Genomic DNA, 15,810 nt, shown 5'->3' with positions numbered 1-15,810 from the left:
AAAGCAGAAACAGACTCATAGACATAGAGTACAAACTTGTGGTTGCCAGCGGGACAAGGGGTGAGAAGGAACTGGGATTTCAAAATGTAGAATAGATAAACAAGGTTGTACTGTGTAGTACAGGGAAATATATACAGGATCTTGTGGTGGCTCACAGTAAAAGAGAATGTGACAATGAATGTATGTATGTTCATATATAACAAACATTGTGCTCTACACTGGAATTTGACACAACATTGTAAAATGACTATAACTCAATAAAAAAAAGTTTAGAAAAAAAAAAAAAAGATGGTGCAAAGTAACATCTAAGCAGCGATCTGAAGTGCCTAAAGATTTCAGCGCTTGTCCATTCGATTTTCTGGCATATGCCATAAAATGTTAGAATTTGCCATCTATAAAGAATCGTTCAATCGTTGAACTTTAGAGTTGTTAAAAACAATAGAACTCTTTCTTATGAAAACTGATGCAGAAATCCAGCACATAAGAATGATGCAGCTCTGGCTGAAATGCAAAAGTAGAGGATCCATAACCTCCCTATTCTCCCTCCCTTGCTCTTTCCACCCTTTATCCTCCTAGCAGAAAGGAGCTCCTATAGGGAACCCAGAACAGGTTGAAAACTACTCGTCAGTTTGCAGATGGGTAATCTAAAGCTAAGAGAACTTAAATACTACCTGTAGTCACTCAGCTGATTATTAGCCAAAGCAGTTTCCACCTTGTTGTCCATTTAGAAAATATTGAGCGTTCACTGTGTGCCAGTGTTGTGCTAGGAAAGTTCTTTAGATGTATCAGGGAACAAAGACAAGTCCCTGATCTCAAGAAGTTTTTGTGATTGTGGGAGGAGATTTTTAAAATAGGCAATGTATAGTATAGGGTGGAGGGTGGTAATAGCATCTATCCATATGGAAGCTCAGGGGAAGCTCTGTAGGAGCTGGTTTCTTAAAGAATAAATTGGAGTTAGACCAGTTAAGAGGAGATGCAATCATATACTTAAATGAGGACAACATCAAAATGTGGTCTTATCAGTATCAGGATGCTTTCAGCTACAAATAACAAAGACAGTCCCAATATGTGATAGTTAGACCCAAGGAAGTTTGTCTCCAGGGTTGGTTAATTCAGTGTTGCTGTAATAGTTTCAAGAACAAGGGTTTTTCTCATCTTTCCTCACATCCATTCTTCTGGTCACAGTAGGGCTGCTAGAATTCTAGAGATAAGATCCAGACGCTCGTCTTTTCCCTGTTTAAGAGTCAAATGAGCCTTTCAGAATCTTTTCCTGAAGCCCCTAGCAGGCTTCCTCTCATGCCCTGTTGACCACAACTGGTTCACATGCCCACTCTCAGAGACATTGCTAGCTGGAGAATGGGATTACTATAATTTGCTCAAAGTAATTAGGATTCATCCTGATGTTTCCTCTTGTTTATTCATTGCAAGATGATTTTTTTAATGGAGCCTTTTTGCTGAACATAGAAAATACCTCCGTAGAGTTGTTACATGTTCATCACATGTAGATTAATTGCATGTCTTATCTTTGTATTATCTTCTCTTTTTAAGCATATTCAGAATTAAATCCCAAAGTCATGATGAGCCCAAGGTGTTGGGATAAGTATTTCCCAGGTTTTCTAATTTGCTTTTAAGTTTGTCTGCTTGTCATAACACTCATTTTAATTTCTTCATAACATTCCAGTTACCACTAGAGTTAGAAAGCTTGTTAATCCTTGAAACGGAAAATCTGAAGCCCAGTTTTCACTTATTTGCTGCAAAAAGAATGTCTATTTCCCGAGAATTTATTTCCTGTATGTGTGTGTTTACAAATGCCATTTTAATATAGTGACTGCAAAATGAATGGGGTTTCTCAGACAGTGGTTCTGTGAGGTCCTCATAGGTAATAATTTGTGGTAATATCTCTTTTACTTGTTATGGATTCAGATTCCACAAAGTCTTGCTCTGTAATCATTTCTTATCATTTGAATCTAGATTCTGAAGCTAACTTACTACAGATATTTTTCCAGATATTGAGGCTTATTAGAATAAGAGAGGCATACTTGGGTCTTATAAAGTAAGAGCTGTTGACCATAGTAATTCGGTCTAAACTAATCATTTTTACTGTGAATCTAAAACTTCTCTGACATTGCAGGGGATTCAGAGCAAACATTCCCCTTATACTTCCTGAAGTTCTAGTGACTTTTTCCTCTTGGTTTTGAGCCTGAGGGTTATAAGCAGGTGTTTTTCTATTATTCTCACTTCTCTCTTATCAGTGGTATAAGGTAGTTAGTATCTGCTTAGTTATCAGTTGGCTGCAGAGTTATCTCAGACATTTTATGCTTTCAGTTAATGTGCTTTTATTTTCAAAGTCCTTTAGTTCAGTGCTTCTGAAAGCTTAACATACATATGAAATACCTGAGAATATTGTTAAAATGCAGATTCTGAGATTCTGCTTTTCTAGGGAGCACCCAAGAGATAAGACCATACTTGGAGGAGTAAAGTTTAATTGTTCTGTACAAGTCCATAAAGCCAGACAAAACCATTGAAACTTGACATCTATTATATACATGAAAGATGGGTATCTCTTTTAGAAGAGGGATTAGATTTCCGACACTGATCAGTTAATCGGACTAGAGTTTTTTGGTATTTCTTCTTTCTCCCTCTTTTTTCCCTACTGACTTCCTTAATAACCCCCTTCTAATAACTTAATTCAAACAAAGAATTTTGAAGAGTTGGGAACTTGGGTTTTCTAGAGCTAATTTTTGACCTTGAATGAATATTGTTTATGGTATATTTTTCAGTCTGTATGTTGTTTGTGGTATTAATTTTAGTGCAGGTTTATGGTATTTATTACCATTTGTAGTTGAATGGCTAGTTGGACACAAAATGTTGAAAAGAATAAATTAAAATTCTTATTAAAGTACATTAGAGAAAATGATCTCAGGAGTTTAAGTTGCAAGAATTTAGGTTTATGCAGAATATCAAATAGCACCATTGAGATTACTCTCTTTCCCATTCTAAAGGTAAGTACTGTTTTGTAAGAAGTCTCAATTTGGATATGAGTATGAAGTTAATGAGTCTGTGTACCATATGTTAGAATCAAGTATGAAATCTATTTCTTCTTGTGGGTAATGATCAAAAAAAGTTTGAAAGCTGCTGTATTAGGACATAATAAAATGGAGGATTTAACTCTATCTAGTCCAGGGAGCTTCCAGTGAAGAGGGTGGACAGAGCCAATACAGGAACCTCCCTTCTTGTTTCTAATATATAGAAACATTAGAAAAATAACCAGGAAAGGATAGTATTGATGATGTGTGGTATTTTTAGTACACAGTAGGACTTGAAAGCAGGAAAAGGGATTCTCTGGGTGCCAAAAACAAAGAGGAAAGCTCAGTGATCATAGTAGGTGAACTCAACAGTATATGGCCCTCAGGGGAAGCTGAGCTTACATGGCTTAGAGGCCTTGGTGTCTATATAGGAATAAGACTCAGCACAGGCCTCAGGCTACAGGTGCTGGAAGGAAGCTCACTCATAAAGCCTAGAAAGAACTGTTCTTTCCACGATTAAATACTAGAAAAATGCACCCCCCAACTCCCACCCCTTCCAAAAAAGGGAGAAAACTGTTACTCTCAGGAAATTATAGACTGGAACTGCACTGTAAGAAGGAAGGGGGTCTTAATTTGCATTGCCAATAACGTAGTGCAGAAACACTAGGCCTCAAAATGATCCAGAGCCCAAGACCCTCCATAAGGTCTTTGCCTGGAAGAAACAACCACAAAACTACCGCATTGATATATCTCAGCAACCCAGGAGTTGACCACAGTCTCTCTTGAAACATAACAGCTTCTGCCAAATGACCACACATTCAAGAACATCACAGCCTATACACAAGAACCAACTATTTTGAGAGTTCATTAGCAGATGACAAGTGGTAGGGGACAGAGTTACACACAAGAAACTAGAATTAATTAGCACTCTCTGAAGGAACTTTTAAATTAATCTTTTAAAAATATTGAAAAGAAATAAGAATTTATGAAACAAGAGTAAAATGTTACCAAAAAAGAGCAGGTAGATTTTGAAATGTAATTTTTAGAAATAAAATTAGTATCTGGGAAGAGATATACAAACCACGTAAATTAACCCTAGGAAAATCAAATTATGGAATCTGAAATTTCAAGGCTGGATAAGGTCAGCTTATAAGACCAAAGGTAAATTTGAGACAATCTTTTAGAAATCTAATACTAATTTAATATTAAAGATCTCATTCTGCTTGAAGACTCTTAACACATCACTACTTGCCAGTGTATCTCAAAGCATCACCCTTTTAGCCTTAAAATTGATTGTCCCTGCTTTGTTCACTTTCTGTGGAATCATTACTAGGAAGATAAATACAATTAATGGCAGTTCCTCTTTCCATTTATCAATCATAAGACTTTGGGGAAACCATTGTGGCTCCATCTCTTTATGAGTAATCTCCAGCTTTATGCAATAATCTGTTCGTATATGTTTGTGAAATGAATGCTATGGAAGTCTACAGTTTAACTCTTTGGGAGTGTACTGTCTTTACTGTTTCTTCTCCCCTCATATAATTTGATTATCTTATGACAATATCATTATCATTATTATTTTGGTCACTAACAATTGAATAGTTTTCTTTAGATATTTGCTAACATTTGTATACAGAGATTATTATTCAGTCACTTTGACAGAATGTACCTGAAATTGTTTTTCTAGTAATGGTACTGAAATAGCCCTCATCTGCCCGTAACAGACATTTTTGAAATGACTAACTGTAGTTTGGGGTATGGTTTGTAGCAATAGAATAGACATTTTTCTGCAAAAGGTAACTGGTCCCAATGGGGTTCAAACTTGTGATCTTGGCCTCATTATCACACTCTTGTAACCATCAGGCCTAATAGATATATTATATGTATTTCAGTCTGTACTCTTGAAATCAGTTCATATTTTTAATTACCCAAGGCTTATTTGAAATATGTAATTAAAAATCACTTTGGGGCATTTCTCACTTTTGTTTGATAGTAAAAGTAACAAAAGTAAAGCAGACAGCCAAAGAACCTAACTCACTTTTCATCTTCCCTGTGTTTTCTATGACAGTGAAAGTCACAAAAGTAAAGCTTGCAGGCAAAGACCTAACTCACTTTACGGAGAGTGCTACGGTACCTTTTTCTTTTAGTGAGGCTGTAGCAGGTCTGATGTCAGTCACTTTAGAGACCTTTAGACCTCAGTGCTCATTTATTGCTAAAATGTACCAGCTCTGCTTCTGCATTATGAAGATCATCTGTCAACACTTTGAGATATTCTCCTTTGTTATTAAGCTTGTGATGCTCTACACTGTCAGGTTTTTTGCCAATTATAGTTAAGGTACAATGGTGTATTCACCAGATCAAAGTCTCACATTGGCGGTAGAGGAATGATTTGTAAGTCTTTATTCATCTGAATTGTACAATAGAACACCTGAGGAATGCAAATAATCCCTCTGAGGAATCTGCAGGAAAGGCTGTTAAAATGACAGGGTAGAACTATTGTTATTCTGAATTGATGTTTTAGCCAAAGTAATTATTTCTTATCTTGTTGTCTCATAACAGTTCTAGTTTTATTAGTTATTTTGACCATATTTATGAAATAAAATGTGTTTGATATTTTTCTATTATCCTTTTACCTGGCCTGTTTTATTTCACTTTCATTGAATTTATATTTGGTATGTGATTTTCTTTTTTTTAAATTACATATTTTATTCTGACTTGTATAGTAAGTGTATGTTACTAAACCATTGATGAGAACATTTTTAATGTACAGCTTTATTTGAATAGTGTAAATCTATAAAGTGACTTAGAATCTCATGTTGTTAAAGGCAGAAGTATCAATTTAAATTTTCATTTTTTTCCTTAACCTTTGCTTCATGACTTTGCATAAAAAAAATAGCTGGTTTGTATTCCCTGTTTTAAAGGACACATACTTTATTCCCAAATAAATCTTAGGGATTGGTCCATTATTTTTAGGATGTGACCGAAAAGAAAAAATAATACAAAGATCAAAAACAACTGATAACATATTAAATAAGTGAATCATTGGTTAGCCTGTATAACAAACATGTGCAAACTACTGTGTGAATTTTTCCTTTCTTTATCCCATCCTAAATTCTACTCAATAGGGCATATTTTAAATTTTCTAATAATTCTGATCCCTGCCATTTTCTTTCATAAGTGAGTGTTGATTAATTTGTGGTTTAGTTCTTGTGTTTCTTATCCACAAAAGTGACATTTGCATTGTTTATTTAAGGTTTCCTGCCAGTTTTTTTCCTTGGTAGTTATTAAAACCTTGGTCTAAATATGGGAGAGAAGTGGAACTGTGTAAGACTATGATATACATTAAACTATGAAATCTATATCCAGTTGTATACTAAGCTCTACTCCAGAATCATAGTCCTATATGCTATGGTTACCTGAGAATGAAAATGAATAATAGTAATTGCTGTTAGTATTTGTTTACTATGTACCAAACTTTACCCTTCTAGGTTCTTTACCTACAATATAATATGTACTATTATTATCTCCACAGATAAGGAAACTGAGGCTTAAAAAGTTTTAGTAACCTGCCCAGTAATAAAAAGCTAGCAAAGTTGTAGGACCAGAACCTAGTTAATGCATTCACTATACTTATTTCATTTATATTCTAACTACCACTTGGCTAAAACATTCCATGCTTTGGAAGAAAAAAAATCACTCAATAATTTTTTTTCAGGTAACACTTGGTGTCAATTTCCTAACTTGCCTTTCCAAACCCTTTGCTATTAAAGGAATTCATTTCCTCTGTAGTTCTGTTATTCATGATCCTACAAAAGTGAGATTCATAAAAACAATATGTACACAATCAACTAAGTTTGTAAATCTATATTTCTGGACACTTTTTTTTTTTGATTGGCAAAAATCTCCCTAAAAACCAGTGACAATGATAAGCTCTTGTTAGTCCAAGAAGGAACTGAACCAGGCATACAGCTATCTGGGTGTAACAAATTATTTATTTGTCAGAGCTCTTCAAAATTCAATGACACTTTATAGGTGTGATTCCTATACATAACAGAACTTTGTGTTTTTGCTTTGTAAAAATTTACTTTGTAAAGTAGAGAAAATAATAAATCATAACATTGAGATTTTCAAGGTCACAGGTATTAGTGCTGAATGAATTTAGTATAACTTTAAAAAGTTTAAAAATATTTGTATAATAGTTCCTATAGATAATGTGTTAAAGTAAAACTAGATTACAGTAAAATATTATGGTGTATACCTGAAGCAGTTGCTGCCTGTTAATGCCTTGACCTTGGAAAGCTATACACAAAAAGATGGCATCATAAAACCGTGCAATTCTTATGAATATGTATGTGCTACTTGATAATAATGAATGTGGTACAGTCATGCATGCACTACAAGATAATGTTGTGCCCTTTTTTGTCTACAGGTTGATAAAAATTAAAGAGTGGGTGGACAAGTATGACCCAGGTGCCTTGGTCATTCCTTTTAGTGGGGCCTTGGAACTCAAGTTGCAAGAATTGAGTGCTGAGGAGAGACAGAAGTATCTGGAAGCGAACATGACACAAAGGTTAATTAGCATTCATTTTCCCTACACTTTATTATCAACTATTTCCTTGCAGTAATTTAATTGCTTGCGCTGATAGAATAATAAATGACAGAGTAATTACCATTATAAAGAGGGAATCTTCTCCTTTCTTTACCATGAGACAGAGTGAAAAGATTTATTTTAAATTAAGTTTTTAACTGTCATCTGTCATCTCTCCACAGTGTTTTAATTATAACATAGGTATTAGTTATGTATATTTTTGAGAAGGAATGATCGCCAAAACTCTTTCGTCATGTTCAGTGGGGGAGGGGAAAGGGTGAATCAGTTGCCTTAATTTTTTCCGAGTAACAGTAATATATTGTTTAAACATTGGATTTCAATCAAATAATTTTGCTTTCATGACCCACATCCTGGAAATAATTGATATTGGAGGAAATTAATCAAAGAATGGGTAGATCAGATTTTGGGGGTTTTATAGTAAACAATTCAAAATGATATGTTTAGACTAACAATTAAAACCAATTTTAGAAGGGATTTTTTAGGAATAGTTTTATGCTTTCTGACCTCCTCAAGTGTATTATAAAAGAAGAATGGTCATTTACTAATATCTCTAACATTTTCTGCTTGAAATGCATAATTTTAGCTCTGTACTGATCTCTGGCACAATCAACTTATATGTTGAGTGAATTTGTTTCATTTTATTTCAGCGCTTTGCCAAAGATCATTAAGGCTGGGTTTGCAGCACTCCAACTAGAATACTTTTTCACTGCAGGCCCAGATGAAGTGCGTGCATGGACCATCAGGGTAAGATTCATACTTATTCATCAGCTATATCCAGTTCCACACTATTGAATTCAGATTGATATCACTGACTTTGAAGTTTGTCATGGTGGCGGTTAGCTAGTCATTACAGATGAGGTTTTTGTCCAGGATAACTTTAATTATTTGTGAGCTGCTGAACAGTGAAAGTGGAGCGGCATTGATTGAGGCAGGTAACAATTGATTCTGCCTATTACATAGTCTGAATTTCTTCATCCTGTAGAATCTGTCTACCCTCCTCCTGTGGTCAGAGATAAGACGCACCAGTATTGTGCTTGCTTAATCTGTGTGACTGGGTTTGTCTGCAGTGAAATTGATGTTGCTTTTCATTTTGTATTCGCTAAGTTTGTTTGGGTTGCGGGTGGTTCTTTCCTCCTTTGCTTTGCTCGGATTACATTTTCAGCAATAAAAGCAATATGACATCATTATGCTCTTCATAGATACACAGTTAGGCTCAAAGAGCTAAACTCAATGTGTGATAATTCATGCCTTTTTTTATTTGAATTCATAGAAATAGTGTTTATTTTTGCAATGTTATATACTCAGTCTTCTTTAATAATGTGATATGTATTTTAAATATTGATGTATAACTGATTACAACCAGAGAGAATGACTAATTTATTCCCAGAGGACAATAGAAACTGAACTGTAATGAGTTGCTTTTAAATGAAAATACATTGTGATATGGTGGTTACTCTTAAAAAATATTTTGAAATACATGAGGTCTGAAATAGTGTTACAGAATATAAAAATAATGTCAGAACTTTTAGAAATACTCAATGTCTTATTCATTCTTTTATTATACTTTTTTAATGTATGCTACATGAAAAAAATGTAGGGCTGCTTTGATTTCTGTTTTTACTGACTACCTTAATTTATTGTTGCATTTATTTTGATTTAAGATGGATAGGAACATGGAGTCAGTTCAACATAATGTTAAATGCGTTGTGTGAAAGTGAGATTCACTTTTCTTTGATCTCCTTTTTCCCTTGTTAAAAAAAAAGTTTGATTGACTTCTAACTAAGGTCCTTTTATACAGACTTGGAAAATAATGTCAAAGCAAATCTGAGTTGCTAAACAAATTGCCAGGGTTTATTTTTACTATATATTTTAAAGCCTTAAAACTTCCAAACTTAAGCATGTGCAGCAGGAAAGAAAACATGTTCTAGGCTTGAAAATGTGAAAGCTGGTTTATCTTAAGACTGATTGTAAGTATCCATGATTTAATGTGCTAAGATATTTAGTCAGGTAAGCATCAGTGAGTAGCCATATTAACCCAATACATCTTTTATTGTAAAAACTGTGCTTTATAGTGTCAGACTCCTTATCACTTTAACATGCTTTATTAAGCAGCCTTTAGGTCACCATTATTTCTCAGATATCTTTCCATGGTTCTGTGTGTCTGGAATGTATGTCCTTGTAATTTAACATATGGGGTAATTATAAGGCATTTCTCTTCCTGTATCAACTTGAATTTTCCTTCATGATGGTTAGAGGCAGGGTGCATTATGTAAAGTGTTCAGAATTTTATTATTAAAATTTTATGACGATTTCAAAATTATTTGCTGAGCATAGATTATATGATTTGTTGGAAATGCCTTTAAAATGTTCCTTTATATATTGATTTTTATATGTTCTTTAGATGAGCTGAAATTTCAAAGGCTTTTTATCTTTTTAAATCCTTTGATAATTCACCTTGAAAGCTACTTTAAAATCCTTATTTTTTCCACTGTGAAGAATAGAAAATCGAAATGAAACCTACGCCAAAACCAGACCACTGCATCTAAATCGATAAATCTGTGGATGACTGTTAGGAAAAACAAAGCCACGCTTCTTTAATATCTACTGATCTGTCTGTGCTAAGTCTGCTGCGCAGAGGTACCCAGTGTTGAAAATGTTCTAATTATATATTTGGCATCTTAACTGATATTAAACTAACTTTAAGTTGAGCCCAACTGCAGATCAGAGAAAAGAAACTCTACGCTTACCATCAATCATCTTAAATGCAATTAGTTTTCTCTGGTCTATCTTTTCAAAGAAAGGGACGAAGGCTCCTCAAGCTGCAGGAAAGATTCATACAGATTTTGAAAAAGGATTCATTATGGCTGAAGTGATGAAATACGAAGATTTTAAAGAGGAAGGTTCTGAAAATGCGGTCAAGGTAAGGAATTATTTTCTAGTTTCACATTTTATAATCTTTGCTAATATGAAGATACTCATGATTAAAATGAATGATAACTGTCTTTTAAACTGTGTGTCAGTGTTAGTGTTGCTATCAACTGATTGAAGAGCTGTAGATGTTTATGTGCTTTTAGACAATTTTTTAAATGTATGAATTGTCAGTAATTCTGTGGTGTTTTTCTAAAACTGAAATTTTTTTTAAAAACTAGCTTTAAGTAATTATAAATAATTTCAAAGAATTTGTTCACTGATGGCCAATGAAAAATTATACTTACTACATTTGAAGATCTGAAATAAAAGTAGTATATGTATGCTTATGATTAATTCAAAGAAAGCAATATGAATTTAGTTAAACAAAACCTGTTCTTGCTGAAACTTCATGGTTGTACTTTTTTTTTTTTTTTTTTAAGATCTTTGAGAACTTGATTTGCTTTCTCAACACTAGAGGGCAGGTCCAAAATTGTGCTTTATTTTAGCTAATAAGTATAATTTGATTTGCATCCACTAATACTGAAGCTATGTTATACATGAGTAATAAATGATTTTTTAAATGTAAATTCTGCTGCAGGCTTGATTTTGTTTGGCTTTATTAGATTTTACCTAGCAAAATCTACTAGGTATGTGTCCTCTCTAATTGATAGATAGGTCAAGTGATTAAAGTGACATCGTAAGAGGGCCTCTTTATCTTTAATTTGTTATTTGAAGACTACCACAGAAAATGTTAAAGAATTTAGAAGTCGCTCTTGTGTTTACTATTGCATAATTTGAAAGAAATGCAAAAAAGTTTATTTGAAGTTTAGTTTATTCTCATTGGTATCATTGGAAAGCTGATACTGAACAGCAGGACGTTAATAGAACTGTTTGAACCCCAGGAAGAGGAGGGGGAAATCTTGGTATAATTGGTTCAGTGTGGAATGAGAGCTATTTTTTTTTTTAAAGAAGTGAAAGAAGTTACAGTTTACAGCTAAATAAAGTCATTAACTTTTCGATGGTGTCATCTGTGTCAATAGATGGGTATGAAAATATAGTGTATTTAGATTGAACTTTGTCAGGAATACAAATTAGACTTGAAAAATCTCAGATTATTTTTCAACATGCTACATCATGCTGGCGTATATTTTTTTCCATAGAGTAAAGATGATTAAAATAAGGATGTTTTTCTGTTACTGGAATTCAGAAATCAGATGCTTCTTTTTTATGCTGTCATGGGATAAGCTTGTTTTACCAATCCTTAAATAGATGTCTATGTTGTAATAAACTTGAAAGATATATAAGTTGTGAATACTTCTTTTAACAATACAGAGAAATTTTATAATACACAATAAAATGATATTGTCTGCTTATAGAATTGCTTAACACTAACTGGGAGCTTTTATACTATAAATTGGAAAAGATTGACCTCTGACTTTTCAGCTTAGAATACCATTAAGTATTTTATGTAGGTTTTTTTAATCTCTAAAACTAACATTTCAAAATTTGAGCTCCAAATAAAATAAAGCATTTATGAATTGCTTTACGTTCTTATATTCAACAAATACGTACCTGCATATTATCAAGTAGATTTTAGGTTTGAGAGCCAAGATTGTGTATTTGTGTATGTATGTATGTATATGTATTTCTAACACCAGTGCAGCATAACTAATTTAATGCCAGTGCTGTGAACTATATACTGAATAGCTCTGTGTGGGCTTTGTAGTCTACAGGGATATCACATTATTAGCAATCATATCTGCTTAGGCAAAGCTGGCTTCTACAGATGGCTGCTTTCAAGTGCAAATGAACTGGTTAGACGTGTCTTGTTTAATACATACTCAAGATTCACAAATGGGTATTGATTTTTTTTCTCAACCAGTGTTTCTGATAGCAGTGGAAATGGATTAAATGGTCTCTAGAGAATTTAAAGGAACACTGTCACCTTTAATTAGTAGTAAACGAGTGATAACAAAGTATATAAACTTATATTAATATACCATGTCAATATGTGTTTGATTTAAATTGTCTATATAGTTTTATAGCATTGGGCTTTAGATTCTCAAAATAAGTAGCATATGGGGTTCCATACATCACACCTTTACAAAAATCATGTCAGAGCATCTGTGTGTGCCTTTTTTAATGTTATGGTATATTGGCTTTTTAAAAATTAGCATCATTTTAATAGCACTTATTATTAGTAAATGATTTTTTTATATATGGTCTAGATAATTGGAATATGCTTTCTAGGGCTCTATGATCTGATTTGTTGATTTTAATTTCAGATGTATGATCTTTCTTAGTGTTGTTTCTGATTAATATAATTGGACTTGACTGTGAACACTCTTATCAGTATCTTCAAAGGGAAGTACTAATCTTGTTGGGCAAAGGTTTCGTGTTGTCAGTAAATTCCAACAGAAGGAAAATGCTTTTGAAAATTTTTTCCAAAAGATCCTGAAGTCCTCAATGTTGCATGGTCAGTGTGTGGTCATGTGGGACTGGGTTGGTTGTGTACTGTGGGAAGTGTGGATGTCATAGATGTTGAAGAGCCTGTTGTGCTTAGGATGAAGGATGTGTGCTGTGCCACAGGGTGAACCTGGGTCTCGGGACCCGCTGCTTGTTTGTATTAGAATTACCAGCAGATTGCTTGTCTTCATCTGCATGCCAGCAGGTGGAATCAGTTGCTTTGCCGACTAATTTACAAGTGAAAAAAAAATGTCTTTGCAGTTCCAACCTGTTAGAGTCTTCTTGTAACTAGGGCCATAAGTCACTCAACTTCTCTGTGATGAATTCTAGTTTACACCACTATGTATGGCTATTGTTGAGACTAAATTAAAAGCCACAAGGAAATTAATTAAAAATCTGTACCTTACAGTTGATAATAGTTTTCCTTGTAGCAAACTGTCTTTTTGGCATCATCGATATCACCAAAGAATTTCTTTAAGCAAATGAAGCGGCTTTAACCTAGTTGTATAATTATTTTTTCTGCCTGGTTTGATCTGTTTTGTTACAGTGACTTGCCGGATGTTTGCAGACACATCAGAAATGTACCATAAACAGCATGTAATGAAACTTAATGATATTGGTATAATTACATTTATGTACCAACAATTTAGTGGAGAATACATTATGATTATGTATATATGGAAAGTCTAGTGCTGCCCGAATCAGGAATACTTTGCTTCTCTCCAAGTCTGGTTTTGAACTTGTATGCCTTCCTATATTTCTTTTTTTTTTTTTTTCCCTTTAGTATGACCCAAGAAGTATAATACTTTTTGCATGTGTTCCTACCATTTACCTCATATATTGAATTGTGAAATAACCCATTTCCTCTGTATTTCCTATTTACAGGCTGCTGGAAAGTACAGACAACAAGGCAGAAATTATATTGTTGAAGATGGAGATATTATCTTCTTCAAATTTAATACACCTCAGCAACCGAAGAAGAAATAAATTTTAATTATTGATCAGATAAACATGCAAGTTCCAAAAGGCATATGCTTTTTTTAAAATTAAAATTTCTGAGAACTGAAGGGGCAAATAGAGTTGGGGGATGGGACTCTTCTACAAACAGAATTATTTTTATTTGTTTTAAAATTAAAATACTGTGTACCTCCAATGAAATGCGAGTTCACTAAATGTGAACAGCTTTGCTTTTCATGTGATTAAGACCCTACTCCAAATTGTAGAAGCTTTTCAGGAACCATATTACTCTCATGATACTTCATTAATCTCCATCATGTATGCCAAGCCTGACACATTTGACAGTGAGGACAATGTGGCTTGCTCCTTTTTGAATCTACAGATAATGCATGTTTTACAGTACTCCAGATGTCTACACTCAATAAAACATTTGACAAAACCAGCCTTGGTGTGCTTGGGGATGTCTGTATTGACTGACTGTGGTGTGCTGAATGCGATACGGCACCTGGCGGTTGCTGATTACAGAATTTTAAGGCATGTGTATGACACAGTAACTGGCATGTGGGGCAGCTGGAATTGTGTCTTAAAAGTGGGTCTTTCATGGGAATCAGAAGAATAGTATACAGGGGCTTGTCTCAAGAAAGTTAGTTAATTTGTAGATGGACATTTATTGACAGATGATAGCAACGATATTCCAAAGGATGTAACATACGTGACTGTGACCAAAAAGAAAATAATGCTGGAAAAAAGTCTGCTTCAAAAATTAAAGAATTTGTTGTTGTTTTTGTTGTTCTGACCATATTGAAGAGAGCGCTCATTTTTAATCATTCCTTTGAAATTATGAAATTATTGTGAAAACTAACCCTTTCATATCTGGTGGGTTATACTTTTGTTTCGATTTAGAGTGAGTATAAAGAGTTCATTGCTAAAAAGATTAGACCTTGAAAATTATAAAACTTTTTTTATACTTGCTGTTAAAATACTTTAAGACCAGTTGAAATTTTAATGTATGTAAGTCAAGCACTTTCTAAAATTGTAGCAGAAAATTATAAAAGAAAATAATGATAAATTACTTAACTGGAGCTCATTGCCACTTAGCCTTTTTATCTTATGACAGTCTTACTTAGAGTCCCCTCCTCTCTGAGCCCTCCCTTTCTTTCTCCGTTAACACTCCTGCAAGACCGCCCTTGTCCCCCTCCATGGCCCTTTTGAGCTGCTCTGTGATCAGAGGACCATTTCAGTGAAGTACAGATCCCAACCTGAGCCAGCCCTTGCCTCTGCTGTGTTGCTTTGTTCCATTAAAGATAAGGAAGTTTTAAAACACACACACATAAACTTAACATTGAAAGTTTACTTAATGTAACACAAAAAAACAAGAAAAGAAGTGATTTTAAAGGTGATTTGCTATACAGAAGAAAGGATTTTTAAAGAGGATTCAGTTGAGTCACGGATATAATTTAGAAGCTCTTTAGTGAGTATGCTCTTTTTGAGATTCAAGTAATGATCTTTTGCTAACATAAAAATTAGTAAACTGCAGCAGAGAAATAAGAATAGAATTAAGTGAAAACCTTTCTTAAAAAAGAACTAAGTAAAACATAAATGAAACTTAGGTACAGGTGTAGTTGACCAAGTTTGCAGTGAAAATTCCTGTTATATATCTGTGTTAGAGGAATGTATAGATTAGTGGATTGTTAGGGATTTCAGCAGTATAAGAAGAAATCCAATCTCTTGGTTTTGAGTCCTCTCCAAATAAATTGCATAGACTTCTTAAAGAAGTTTGAAATCTCATGAAAAAGCTTTTAAGATTGTGTAATTTTACTAACTCTAACTTCTAATGTGATA

General features: G+C 33.8%; 1 protein-coding gene across 2 annotated transcripts in view; it reads left to right on the top strand.

Annotated features, from left to right (window-relative positions):
* Positions 1–14,410, top strand: part of OLA1 (Obg like ATPase 1) — a 138,433-nt gene extending 124,023 nt beyond the window's left edge. For both annotated transcript variants that reach the window (XM_074363903.1, XM_074363904.1), the window contains exons 8-11: positions 7,456–7,596; positions 8,283–8,379; positions 10,433–10,555; positions 13,897–14,410. In XM_074363903.1, the coding sequence (XP_074220004.1) occupies positions 7,456–7,596; positions 8,283–8,379; positions 10,433–10,555; positions 13,897–13,998 (463 nt within the window). In that variant the 3' untranslated portion in view covers positions 13,999–14,410. The remainder of the gene's footprint in view (positions 1–7,455; positions 7,597–8,282; positions 8,380–10,432; positions 10,556–13,896) is intronic.
* Positions 14,411–15,810: the final 1,400 nt, after the last annotated feature.

Source organism: Camelus bactrianus, chromosome 5 (genome assembly GCF_048773025.1).
Source record: "Camelus bactrianus isolate YW-2024 breed Bactrian camel chromosome 5, ASM4877302v1, whole genome shotgun sequence".
Classification (NCBI taxonomy): Eukaryota; Metazoa; Chordata; class Mammalia; order Artiodactyla; family Camelidae; genus Camelus; species Camelus bactrianus.
This window is presented reverse-complemented; position numbering and strand designations above follow the sequence as displayed.